We start from the raw sequence: 14,016 nt of genomic DNA, 5'->3' as shown, positions 1-14,016 counted from the left end.
AATACTTTACCGCCGACGCCCACCCCAGTGTGAAAGTGCCCTAAAGTAGTTACTAAACCCAGTACACAGAACATGGAAAGTCAATTATTTTAGTAAATAAAAACTGCTAAATACCTTTTCTCATCAGCAGTATATAGCAGTCTTGTGACTTCTATCAGTGTCTGGACAAGAACTGGTTAAAGCTTGTAGGAGGAGTTTTCATTGTCCTCCGATTGTCCTATGAGGCTGCAGAACCCCTGACCCTCTGTCTGCACAGTGCCGAATAGCCAGACACTCCAAACTGAGCATGTGCAGGTTCTGTTATATCAACAGACAGATTGGGGACAGTGGAAGGGGAGGTTAAGAGAAAACAGGGTCAAACTGCCTTTTTACACAATGCGGAGGATCAACCCCTTGAGCGAGTATAACCAGCATGATTTACTACATATACAGACTGATTTAACTCTTGTGGGTTTAGTAACACTTTAAAGCAAAGCCCTCCAGCAGTGTGCCATATTCCTTCTGGGTTTGCGGGCTCCCACCATTTGAATGGCCAAGCTACGATGACGTTACACTTCCATATAAGCATGGGAGCCACAGCTGCGGCACAGAGCTCTGATGGAATGAGTATGCTGTTCCTTCAACGAGCATGTTCCAGCGATGTCACGGTCTGCCAAAAAAGTGAATATCCCTAAACAATTAATGCTTAGGAGATATTCATTTTACCTACAGGTAAGTGTAACGGAATGACCTGGGACAAACAGAGACTTTGGAAGGATGAGGGGTACTCCTGTGCCAGCGTCATTAATAACTCTTATGTCTAGGGTCACCTTATGTCCGATAGGGCCATAAGGTGACTGAGAAATTATATCCTAAATTACAGGACAGGGGACATTACTGATAGCTCATATAGCAGGAGACTGCAAAGTGTTGGTTTATTCTATGACTCATCTCTCTGTGTAGACTGTTGACATGCTAATTGAGTCTGGTCCAGGATCTCTCATTATGTATGCTAAATACTGTTGTGTGTGTGGAATGGAACTTGTCAAGCTGTATGCGGAGACAGACCGTCTGTCTAAAGATGTGGATTGAGAAGAAATCATTGTGTGATGGTGTTTTGTTTGAATTCTGTTAATGAAGGAATGTGACTTCTCAGGTGCAGGTGAATGACTTATTGTCGAAGACGTAACGTCTGGGGGATAATTAACTCCTTTATGTAATTATCTAAAAGAATGTGATTGAAGCTCATCGTGTGGTGTATGGGTGGAGAGTTTGATTGTTCTTGTGATTACTGTAACCTGTTGTACTGTATATAAGACTGAAAGTAACCATTAAAAGTGTTCATACATTTTGAAACAGAGAATAGAGCGGTCAGTCTCATTTTCTGGGGAATTGATATGGATCGGGTCATGTTGGTTGGTCTGTGTGTCGGATGAGCGGTCGTGGGTTGATGGAAGGTCGTAAACGGTGGTGACCGTTACAGTACGCTTAACCACTTCAGCCCCGGACCATTTTGCTGGTCAATGACAAGCCACTTTTTGTGATTTGGCACTGCGTCGTGGCTGACAATTTCACGGTCGTGCGAGGTGGCTCACAAACAAAATTGACGTCCTTTTTATCCCACAAATAGAGCTTTCTTTTGGTGGCATTTGATCACCTCTGCGGTTTTTTATTTTTTGCACTATAAACAAAAATATAATAAAAAAAAAAAAAAAAAGAATATTTTTTACTTTTTGCTATAATAAAAATTCCCCAAATATATAAAAAAAAACATTTTTTTTCCCCTCAGTTTAGGGCGATACGTTTTCTTCTACATATTTTTCATAAAAATACATTGCAATAAGCGTTTGATTGGTTTGCGCAAAAGTTATAGCGTCTACAAAATAGGGGATAGTTTTATGGCATTTTTATTATTTTTATTTTTTTTACTAGTAATGGCGGCGATCAGCGATTTTTATCAGTACTGCGACCTTATGGTGGACACATCAGACACTTTTGCCACATTCTTGCGACCATTGGCATTTTTACAGCGATCAGTGCTATAAAAATGCATTAATTACTGTAAAAATGTCACTGGCAGGGAAGGGGTTAACACTAGGGGGCGAGGAAGGGGTTAATTACGTTCCCTAAAGTGCGTTCTAACTGAAGGGGGATATGACTGATCGCTGTTCATACTTTGTATGAACATACGATCAGTCATTTCTCCCACTAAAAGAACCTGGAGCTGTGCGTTTACACACATGGCTCCCGGTTCTCGCTCTGTCACAAACGCACGCGCGCCCCTAGTGGCCACAGAGAAACATCACGTTATAATAAGTGATTTTGCGCAGCCAAGCCAACATGCCGCAGTAAAACTGCAAGCGGTTAAAGTGTTACTAAACTCACAACATTAAAATCAGTCTGTATATACAGTAGAGCATGCTTGTTATATGCACTGTGGAACCTAAGGGGTTAATATCCTCTGCATTGTGTAAAAAGGCTGATTGGTTGTATGCACAGATCTTCTCTTCTTCCACTAACTGAAAAATGTCTGGAAAAGACAGTCTATGGAGTCAGGCTGCACATGCTTAGTTTGGTGTGTATTGCTAGAGTTTCTTTTCTTCTTGGGAAAGTGCATGTGATCAGCACAGGGTAAATCAGCACTGTCCAGACAGAGGGTCAGGGGTCCTGCATCCTGATAGGATAGCTCAGTGCAGAATGAAAACTCCTCCTACAAGCTTTAACTGGACACTGACAGAAGTCACAAGACCGCTATACAGTATACTGCTGATGAGAAAAGATATTTAGCAGTTTTTATTTACTAAAACTATTGCATTTCCATGTTCTGTGTACTGTGGGAGACCAGATATAGTGAATGCAGGCTCCTGGGTTTAGCAACACTTTAATTATAAGCTTACCTGTATGTAAAAGTCACAAAGTGGAGTTTACTACCACTTTAACAGCAGACATGTCTCCGCTGACATCCGACGCTCCATAGGGATGCATTGAGCGTTTAGGTCCGCCGTAAAAACTGACAGGCGGACCTGAACGGTCCGTCCGTGTGAATGAGGCCTTACAATACACTTTTTGCTACATGTAAGCCTATATTAAGGCTTACCTGTGGCTACCCTGGATATTTCCTAAACCTGCACGGTTTAGGAGATATCCCCTGTGTCTGCATGTGCCAAAGTCATCGGCACATGCGCACTGAAGCAATGGCACGTCGTGCCGTTGCTGCAGTTAGATTGTGCTGTTGCTGCAGTTAGATTGTGCCGTTACTGGCCGCTCCCACAAGCGGAAGCGATGTCATCGCGGCTCCTGCCAATCACAGCACCGAAGCCACGATACCTGGAAGTACCCCCCGGGAGTGATGGAGGCCGGTGCTGTGTACGAGCACCGCAGCGGGGACTTCGATCTCAGGTGAGTATTACATAATGAGCTAGTATGATATGCATACTAGTTCATTATGTCTTTGTCTTGCAGGTGTTCATTTTTTTTTTTTAAACCCCAAAGTAGGTTTGCAACCACTTTAACATGTGTTATTTTGTGAATTGCACATTCATGAGTTAAACACTGCATAAGTTATTTTAATGCAAACATTCATGTTGCATTTAACTTTTAGTGAATTGACTCCAATATGTGCAAACTAAGATTTTTACCATAGGCCAAGAGTGCCACCTGCAGGACAGATAAGGCATTACTTTGCTTACCAAAAAATGGAGAATTGAGAGGAATGTCGAACAAAAAAAATAAAAAATAAAAGCATGGAGGGCATCCCTACTTTTGTAGGCTATACCCTTCTGTGCAGACAATTAATGTTCAGCAATACCTTCCAAAAGCAAAAGACAGTAAAGTGGAAAACAAATGCAAACAAAAACTACAGGCAATGGTTCAACTAACCAAAATCTGATGAGAAGGATCTGCTGAGAAATTGAGAGACCCCAACTAAGAAAAGTTCAGTGACACAGGAAATTTCTGGTATACATTGCAAAGCAGTCTGTAAGATACCTGAAGTATTCCAAAGTATCCTGCCAGGCCAAGTCACACAGTCAATGCCAATACATACAAAAATAAAAATAAAAAAAAACTGTTCTAGGCTACAGAAGTGACATCGGCACAGAGATACTATAACCAAGGGAAAAAAGGTGGCAAACTTGGAAGAAAAAAATATATGTGTATAAAATCTATACATGCACGCTCCTTTATTATACTGGGGGAAAAAAGACTGCACATCTATAAAACCTGATATTTTCAACTATTGCACCGAACCAAGCTATGAGATTGGATATACTATATTAAAAAATATATAGATAAAAATGAAGATAAAAAATAATAAAAAAATTATATATAAATAAAAATAATAATAAAATAAAAATAAAAAAAATAATAAAATTCAAATGTCCCTTGTTACTAATCATATATAAAACAGTTGACATTCAGCTCCTATTGTTCATTCCATATGGCTTCGTTGTATATAATTTAAATATCCAAAAGGTTTCATTGCAAGAAATTTCCCTTCGCATATTTGAATTTCTCCAGCTTTTTGCTATTCTATCTATGGCATAGAACTTAAGATATTTGGGGTCTTTCTGATGTACGTCCCTAAAGTACCTGGAGACGCTATGGTAGTTATACCCTTTTTTTATATTTCTGACATGTTCCCCTATTCTTACCGATAGCTCTCTTTTCGTTCGCCCCACATATTGTTATCCGCAGCTACATTCTAAAAGATAAGTTACATGTGTGCTGCGGCATGTTATCAATTTCTCAATTTTGTATTTTTGTTTCATGGTGTTAGATTGGAATTTCAGGACTTTTTTGTTTGTTTTTATTAGTGAGTTTATACGGTTTACACTTCCCACACCCATAAAATCCCTTGTGGTCAAAAAAAGTTGTCATTTTCTGGGGAGGGTCCGGTACGTTTTTTACAATGACATCACCTATCCGTCTGGCTCGTCTGTAAATAAATGTTGGTTTTGGGGGGAGAATTTTATTCAGCTGGGGGTCATTGCAGATAATTGGCCAGTGTTTCTGTACGATTCCTTCAAGTCTTTTATATTGAGTATTAAATCCTGTTATGAATGGGATTCTTTCCTTTTCTGTGTTCTTTCACTTTTACAGTGTGCTTACGTTATCAAAATACCAGTTGCCCTGCCCAACCCCTACCATGTCCCGCCCTCCTAAATTATCTCATGAAATGACACTTAAATGTTTTATGCAGAAGTTATAAAAATAAATATTAACAACAACTTTATCTGTGCCCAAAAATGCAGCCTGCCCATGTCTACCAGTGCAGTGACGTGTCCCCAGTGCAGCCACGTGTCCCCAGTGCAGCCTACCTGTGCTGGGTAAGAGAGAGGAGAGCTGCCGCAAGTGTGGGAGTGATCTTAGGGGAAGAGAGAGGAGAGGAGAGCCGCTGCTGCCGCCACCGTGTTGTTCAAAGTGCGGGGGGAACATAAAAGCTTTCAATTCAATAGCTGTGTTGTCCGCCGCACACCGTCATATACAGCCCCTCCCCCTTGTTCGGGAAACTTTGATAGACAGATCACCCATCCAATCATGGGATGGGTGATCTGTCTATCAAAGTGCCCGGACAAGGGGGAAGGGCTGTATATGACGGTGCGCGGCAGGGAACACAGTTATTGAATTGAAAGCCGTTATGTTCCCTGCACTTTGAACAACACGGCGGCGGCGACTCTCCTCTCGTCTCTTTTCCCCTAAGATCACTCCCACACTCGCCAGCCCTCAAAATCCACTCGCAAAATGCAAGCAGGCGAGTGGAAATTTTGAGGGCTGCTGTACTCTGTGCCCTAACAGATCAGCTCTCCTTTCTTCACATGCCGTCTCTGTGTGAGGAAAGGAGAGCCGATAACAGGCAAACTGCTGCTTACATTGTGACAGCTGTGATTGTACACAGCTGATCACAAGTTAAAGGGGCACTATGATTGGTCCTTTACTCCAATCTGTGATCAGCTGTGTCCAAAGCACACAGGAGTAACAGAGAGTGCCCAATGTGTGCCCCAGGGAGCGTGTGGAAGGCACTCACTATAATGTCCTCCCAGAATTGGCTATAGCGCATGTGGGAATAGATTAAACCAGCTTTAAAAAACAGTGTGGATTTTCAAGCACTTACCTAAAGATACTCATAGATGCATAGGCTGTAACTTCCATGTAAGCTTCATCGACAAACACCGTCTTGAAGCAGGAATACGGGTAGCGGCAAGTGAGGATCTCCTCATAAAACTCAAACACCTCATGGAGGTAGGAGGTTGTGTGCTTCAGAAGGGGTAATAACTGAGGCAAGCAAAAGTGAGTCACCTAAAGAAAAGGAAATCACAATAGTGAAGTGAATACAGAGATCAAAGACAGTGCAAGAGCCATGTTACCCCACCTTGATTCACAGCACAATCATCCACCGAAATAGAGAACTGGAATTTACCAGTACAAAAATCCAGTTTTTTTCGGAGTCCATTGAAGGACACAGAAAGTCTTTCACCTTCAGGTTATACTGCCATCTACCAGGAGGATGGGTTACTTGCTAAAAAAAAAAAAAAGAAGGATTGGCCAGCCCAGGACAACGCCTCCGACTATCAGCATACCTCAGTTAAAGTGACACTAAAGCTAAAAATATTTACCTTAATGCATTACTTGCATTAAGGTAAAAAACGTTTCTATTTCTCTGCCCCCCCCCCCCCCCCGTAATCCCCAACCCCCACACCTTCCCTGTGTGAATAGATCCAGCACTGGGCATGGCTGCATCTCTTCTCTCCTCTCTTCCGCTTCATACAACACTCCAGGTGCGTCAATCAAAACAGGGGGGGGGGGGGTATAGTCCCGCTGTGTAAATCTATGGAGCAATGTCCAGTCCTGCGGGGTCTGGATGTGGCAATCCGACAGCCAAGCTGAGGATGGTAGAGCCAGCTAGCTCAACGTAGCATCAAAGCAGAGAAGAGTCTTCATTGAAACAAAAATGTTGAAGAAAAGATGGCAGAAAAGTTTGCTTGGTAGTATTCATTCCTCTTAAAAGTGTCAGTATAACCACAAGGTCAAAAGATATATATTTTCCCTCAATGGGTGAGAATGTAAAAAAAAAAAGTCTATTATTCAAGCAAATATTTTGTGAAGCTACAACTCTTAAATGTCTCAGTCACAAGTGACAGAGGTTTAGACAGGGCAACATAATAAGCAGAACATGGATTATGGCATTCTGGAGTACAGGTGCATTTCATGCTTCTGTAAGTGGGTTGCAGTGCCAAAAAGAACAGCAGCCTATTAAAATGATGTTCGAGCGTTATAACAACATACAGTAAATTGCCCTTTTTACCACAGCCTCGAACCTTCTCTTCTCTGGTCCCCCACCAGCGCTCCTAGTTCCTCCTCCTCTCCTCTTATATTTTGCTATACGGCACTGCATTACTTTGACAATTACAGTCCTGCGACACTACCCAAATCAAATAATTGTCTTCCCCCCACCCCCCAAAAAAGGAGCTTTCTCTTGGTTGTATTTGATCACCTCTGTATTTTTTTTTTTGCGCTATAAAACAAAAAAAAACAGCCAACAATATTGAATTTTTTTTGCTATAAAAAGATATCTAATCAAAAATGTAAAAAAAAAAAAAAATTCTTCATCAATTTAGGCCAATATGTATTCTGCTAAATCATTTTGATAAAAAAAAAAAAAAAAATATCCCAATAAGCGCATATTGATTGGTTTGCGCATTTACAAACTATGGGATATATTTATGAAAAATACGGGGGAAATGGGGGAATGGGAACGCAAGTTAACCACTAGTATATAGGTGATCAGTACAGGTGCCTATAATGGATCATATATCCTGTTGGGTTTTGTTGCTGTAACCAATAGTCATGACTATAAAAAGGGGAAAAGGGAAGGGGAATAGCCTAAGAGGAGGCTAATTGAAAAGGGGTTACAAATAGCAACAAATAATGATCTAAACAGAAACTGATACAAAATGGTTTTATTCTAGAATAAAATAAGTATAAAAGTGCAGTTTATTACGAACTATATGAAAAAAATTGAATCATTTAAAATAGAGTGCCATGGACATATATAACAAACAGGACTCACAGGTTACAAAACATAGACACAGCACTAGTCTGGACGTAATTGGTTCAGCCACTAGTTACATGCACACTATCCAATAGATAGGTTAATTTAGCTGTCAAGGAAAAAACAAGGGCAATCAATGATTCAGGTAGCCCCTCCTTGATCAGGCCAATGGGTGCTTTTACAAGTGGCTGGACCCAGTGTGTGAGGGAAGGGATAAGAGATAAGGGGCAATGGAAATATGGCTAAAGGACATCATGGGTCGCTTTATTTTCATATATTTATGGCATTTTTATTTATTTTTACTAGTAATGGTGGCGATCAGCGACTTATAGCGGGACTGCGATATGGCAGAGGACAAATTGGACACTTATTTGGGGACCAGTGACACTAATGCAGTGATCACTGTACTAATGACACTGGCTGGGAAGGGGTTATCAGGGGCGATCAAAGGGTTAACCGTGTGCCTAGCTGGTGTTTTACTGTAGTGTGGAAGGTGCTTACTAGGTGCACTGGTGTTCCTGCTTTGAAGGAACACAGGATCCATGCAATCCTTACTAACAGAACAGTAATCTGCCTTATTTACATAGGCAGGTCATCGTTTTGCCTGTGTACCAAAAAAATCAGCGGGTGCCAGCAGACATTGGGTCCGCAGGATACGCTGTGTAGAATCACAGTGGGAGCGAGCTTACGGTGATTCCCGGAAGTGCAGGATCATTATATATATATATATATATATATATATATATATATATATATATATATATATATATATATATATATATATATATATATATATATATATATATATATATATATATATATATATATATATATATATACACATACACACACACACACGATCGTGAGCAGCAAAACTGCTATAAGGTGGTCGGCAAGTGGTTAATGCATAAAATGCATTAGTGTAAAAAACCTTCTGCCTTTCGAACCACTTTAAATGTCAAACAACTGCAACAGGTCAACAAGGTTCTAATGTACAATAATATTTTATCAACAGATTAAGCAGCATAATCATACCTCATGCATGTAAGGATCCACAAGAATCTCAAAAGGGCCAACAGCCAGAGAAATGTTAGGAGATGCGGTTGGAATGGCGAGGGTGTAGTGGTAGGTCTTCTTCCTCATGTCGGGGGTGTAAATGGTTTCCACAAGATCCCCATTGGACACAGCCACCATGGCGGCATCGACTGTGAACTCCAGCTTCCATGTGCATAGCTCTGAATAGGAGTCCACACACGGGAACCAAAACCTAACAGCAAGAGAATACAGGGCTCAGAATTCAACACAGAAAAAGCAGTAGCAGCGTGGACTTTTCAGGAGTCATCAGCAGAACAGACTATCTGCTGGGGGGGGGGGGGGGGGAGAACTGGAGAGAAGGTGAATATTGCATTGAAAACTGAACTTTTTATTTTTAAACTTTGGGGCAACTTATTTTGTAATTAATTTGTAAAAATGAAGCTCTGCTTTAAAATACATTTCAAATCCAGCCAACAGAACTACGGCTTACCTGGTGGAATTCTGGTATCCGTAGGAAAAGCAATGAGCCCCTCTCTCTGCCATACTGCCTTCCACATTGGGAACAACAAAATGAAGGCCGCCTTTCGGCTGATCCAGGGAGAACTCAATGTACACCTTCAGCACTTTTAACTCTGCAGAAACCAAAAGAAATACACAAGCAATGATTATAAAATAAATAAATAAATAATAGTAATAAAGCACTCTGTCTAACGCATAGATGTATCTATGGGAACGCTCCCCATTATCTATGCGAAAAAATAAAAGCTCAAAATCCCAATCGCGTTCTGCGATCCACCAATCAAAATCTCCTCCAGATACCCAAAGCCAGATACAAGTCCAAAGGAGAAAGGAGATTCGCGGTCCAAGGGCCTAGACTATGGAACGCTTTACCAACCAGCATTCGGTTGGAGGAGAACCACCTGACGTTCAGGAGAAAGATCAAGACTCATCTCTTTTGATACCAAAGGAGACAGGAACAACAAGCGCCCAGAGGCGATTAAGTTCGCATGTGCTGCGCTATATAAGTTTTCATTCATTCATTTATTCATTCATAGTCACACGCATTACACAAAATAGTTGTATTGTACATTACCATCAACATGTTTCCACAGTTCTGATGGTACTTTGATGCAGAGTTCACCATTTCCAGCATCTGGGTCAACTGCACTGACAGCTGCTGCATACGCATTGGAAAAAAAATTCAGATTTCGTCTACAAGAAAAGAAAAACGCCACAATTAAAATGTAAAAAGTATACGTAATCCTTTATTAATATAGCGAATTGTGTTTTGCAGTGTAGATAAACTAGTTACCTGTGTTACCCACAGTTGTAATAACACAGAAACAATGTAAGAGACAGTTAACATCCCACAGAAAAACGAAATGAGAATACAAAATGGACAGAATTTCTAAAGATAACCGACTCCAGAACAGCATTAACCAAACAGTACTAAATCACCATGCAGTCCAATGTCAAAGAATAATTCTACACATTGACATGTTATACATAGTTACATTGGTCTAGTCTGTACCAATGTAACTATGTGAATGACATACCTGGTAGATGCAGCTGGAAATCACTGAAGTAGACACCGCTGCTCTAATGATCTCCATGTCCCGTGCTGAGCAGCCAGCCTGATGTATTGTGAACACAGGAGGTCGGACATTCAGCTCAGGCCCCATTCAGAGAATGCTTTGCACTTTCTGAATTATTGCAAAGTGTTCTCTGATTGGACGAGATAGAGTGTGTGATGTCAACATCCCGCCTCTCCTCCTTGTCCAATAAGAGAACACTTGCAATCATTCAGAAAATGCAAAGTCATAAAGGGGGTAAACCTTCCAGAGCTGATGTGGTTAAAGTAATTATGAATGCATTTTTTTTTGTTATATAAATAACAAACATGTCATACTTACCTACTCTGTGTAACGGTTCTGCACAGAGCAACCCCAATCCTCCTGCCGGTGCTCCTGGCCCCTCCCTCCTGCTAAGTGCCCCCAAAGCAAGTAGTTTGCAATGGAGACAACCGAGTAATCCTCGCCCCTTCTTTCCATCATTGGCTCGCTGGCTGCGATTGACAGCAGCCAGAGCCAATGAGCTACACACAGGTTTTTTTTTTAGAATTAGAGTAACTCGCGCCAAAATAAATTATTTTTAAAAGAGTGAAAATAAAAATAAAGATAAACAAAATCGCTGCTACCCAAGAATAATCAAGTGCCACTTTTGGGCAAACTTAAACGTAAAGCGGATGTATGGGGACATTTGCCACTGTCGGTGGCCGGACGCAGCAATCTTATTAAAATGATCTGGATGCCACAATTGCTGTATATACTTCACAACTCCCCAGTGTGGATTGATAACCGATGGTTTAAAAAGATAGAGACCCTCTTTAGGACCCTAATCTGGAAAAAGGGAAAGGCAAGGATCAGTCTCCGAACGCTGCAATTGCCAACAGATAGAGGAGGGCTATCGGTCCCGCACCCGTATAGTTATTTCTTGGCGGCACAGTTGCAGCATTTGGGGGGGTGTAGCATAGAGGGGGGAGGAAATGCAAGTGGGAAAATGATATTAAGAGGGTCTCCTCATAGATCAGTAATAGAGACCTTAGAGGCCAACTCTTTCTCGGTAAAAAGTCCAACAGTTTTCCCGCTTGCCATATTCTTACCATCATCTTTACTGTTGGACTCAAACCCGGCACTGAGGCTCAGTAGCATAGGGTCAGACAGCAAGATCCTGGGCGCTTGGATGCTCAGCTCGTGTCCCGAGCGTGCGTTCCACGTCCGCGATGAACGGAGCCAGCAGAGCAGGATACAGGAAGTGACAGGTACGATTGCGTGGTTGGATGCCGCCCCTTGCGCACGCTCGGGACACGAGCTGAGCATCCAAGCGCCCAGGATCTTGCTGTCTGACCCTATGCTACTGAGCCTCAGTGCCGGGTTTGAGCCACCTTTTAAAGTAAGCGGCCACTTGGCTCCCTCTGTTTATATTTTAACATTCATTAAAACAAAGTTACACTATGTTTGGCCACATCTTATTTTTCATGTTCATATTGGATATCCAATGATTGCAACTGTCACTGCTGCCAGGACGTATTTGCCACTACAGGTGATCCTGTGACAAGCCTTAAATGTCCTCCTTTTTGATACCAAAATAGGGGGCATTTTCTTCTGGTAAGGAGCCAATTCATATATTCACTTTGGGTGTAAGCCAATTTTATGGTGAAGGTGGACCTATAGCTTGATTGCAAGCATGTCTTTCTCCAACTGAGGACTGTTCTAGAGATTATTATCTCCAACCACTTACGCCTATTTTGGACTTTCTTTATATTTTGGCACCATTAACTTCTGAGCACAACAGATACCAGCATTATAATTATTTTGGACTTTTTTACTAGATCACTTACTGACAATAGGTGTTTAGCATTTATTTTGGACTTTTTTACTAGATCACTTACTGGTAATAGGTGTTTAGCATTTATATAATCTGCATATTAATTTATATTTGATTATGTACACTAATTTATATTTGATTATGTATTACTATTGGTTAATAAGCGCACCCATCCACCAATATTTTTACAGGGTTTTTTTGCCTTCATGCACAGAATTTATGAAGGTAAAAATCCTTGAGCCCATACAACCATTTTCAGAACCACTGCGCCTCACATACAGAGAGAGAGAGATAGAAGTATAAAGAAACAGGTATTGATGAGCCGAGTGTTCATTCGGGAAGATCATTCATACAAAAGAACATGACAGACAAATGTAAAAGTTGATTTTTTGGGGGGCTTTAAAGGGGTTGTAAAGGTACAATGTTTTTTTCCTAAATATCTTCCTTTACCTTAGTGCAGTCCTCCTTCACTTACCTCATCCTTCCATTTTGCTTCTAAATGTCCTTATTTCTTCTGAGAAATCCTCACTTCCTGTTCTTCTGTCTGTAACTCCACACAGTAATGCAAGGCTTTCTCCCTGGTGTGGAGTGTCATGCTCGCCCCTCCCTTGGACTACAGGAAAGTCAGGACGCCCACTAACACACAGCTCCTTTATCTGCAATGTAGAGAGCGTCCTGACCAGGGCCGCCATCGGGAATTATGGGGCCCCTTACACAGCTTCAGGCATGGGCCCCCTGGAGCAGAGAAAGAGATAAAGGAATATATATATATATATATATATATATATATATATATATATATATATATATATATATATATATATATATATATATATATATATATATATATATATATATATATATAAAAAAGGGGGGAACCATCCGGGGCCCTGGGGACCTCTGGGCCCCTTACAGGTCCACTGCCTGTACCCCCCTGATGGCGGCCCTGGTCCTGACTCTCCTGTAGTCCAAGGGAGGGGGCGAGCACATCACTCCACACCAGTGAGAAAGCCTTGCATTACTGTGTGGAGTTACAGACAGAAGAACAGGAAGTGAGGATTTCTCAGAAGAAATAAGGAAATTTCAAAGCAAAATGGAAGGATGAGGTAAGTGAAGGGGGACTGCACTAAGGTAAAGGAAGATATTTAGGAGAAAAAAATTGTACCTTTACAACCCTTTTAAAATTTGTCAAAACTACATTTACAAAACACACATTTTCTGTTCCTGGCTGCATTATCCCAAAATGATATCTTCTACTGTCACATTTACTTTGGAAATAGGTCATATTTTTAGCCAAGAAGACCGATACGGTTTATGAAATGAAAGTTCCAAGTATGGAGGTCAGGATCTTATGTCTATGGGTGGCTTTACATCATCTGTAATCAGTGTTTTCTTTAATCCAATGTCCTTTGCTGAGTATCTGGCTCTCTCCAAACATCAGAGTCCGCCAACACTTCATGCCGGCAGCAGTGTAATTATTAAAGGAGTCAGAACACTGATAATGTGGGCACTGACACAGCTTTAGTGTGCTGCTACTGGCAGGAAGACATGGTGTTGGCACCGTC

The 14,016-nt window shown here is 41.2% G+C and overlaps 1 protein-coding gene across 2 annotated transcripts in view; it reads right to left on the bottom strand.

Moving 5' to 3' along the window:
* TAF2 (TATA-box binding protein associated factor 2) overlaps positions 1 to 14,016 on the bottom strand; it is a 181,065-nt gene that overhangs the window by 149,795 nt on the left and 17,254 nt on the right. For both annotated transcript variants that reach the window (XM_040354891.1, XM_040354892.1), the window contains exons 4-7: positions 10,158 to 10,276; positions 9,555 to 9,696; positions 9,065 to 9,296; positions 6,092 to 6,276 (exon numbers count right to left, since the gene is read on the bottom strand). In XM_040354891.1, the coding sequence (XP_040210825.1) occupies positions 6,092 to 6,276; positions 9,065 to 9,296; positions 9,555 to 9,696; positions 10,158 to 10,276 (678 nt within the window). The remainder of the gene's footprint in view (positions 1 to 6,091; positions 6,277 to 9,064; positions 9,297 to 9,554; positions 9,697 to 10,157; positions 10,277 to 14,016) is intronic.

This window comes from Rana temporaria, chromosome 5 (genome assembly GCF_905171775.1).
Source record: "Rana temporaria chromosome 5, aRanTem1.1, whole genome shotgun sequence".
Lineage (NCBI taxonomy): Eukaryota > Metazoa > Chordata > Amphibia > Anura > Ranidae > Rana > Rana temporaria.
This window is presented reverse-complemented; position numbering and strand designations above follow the sequence as displayed.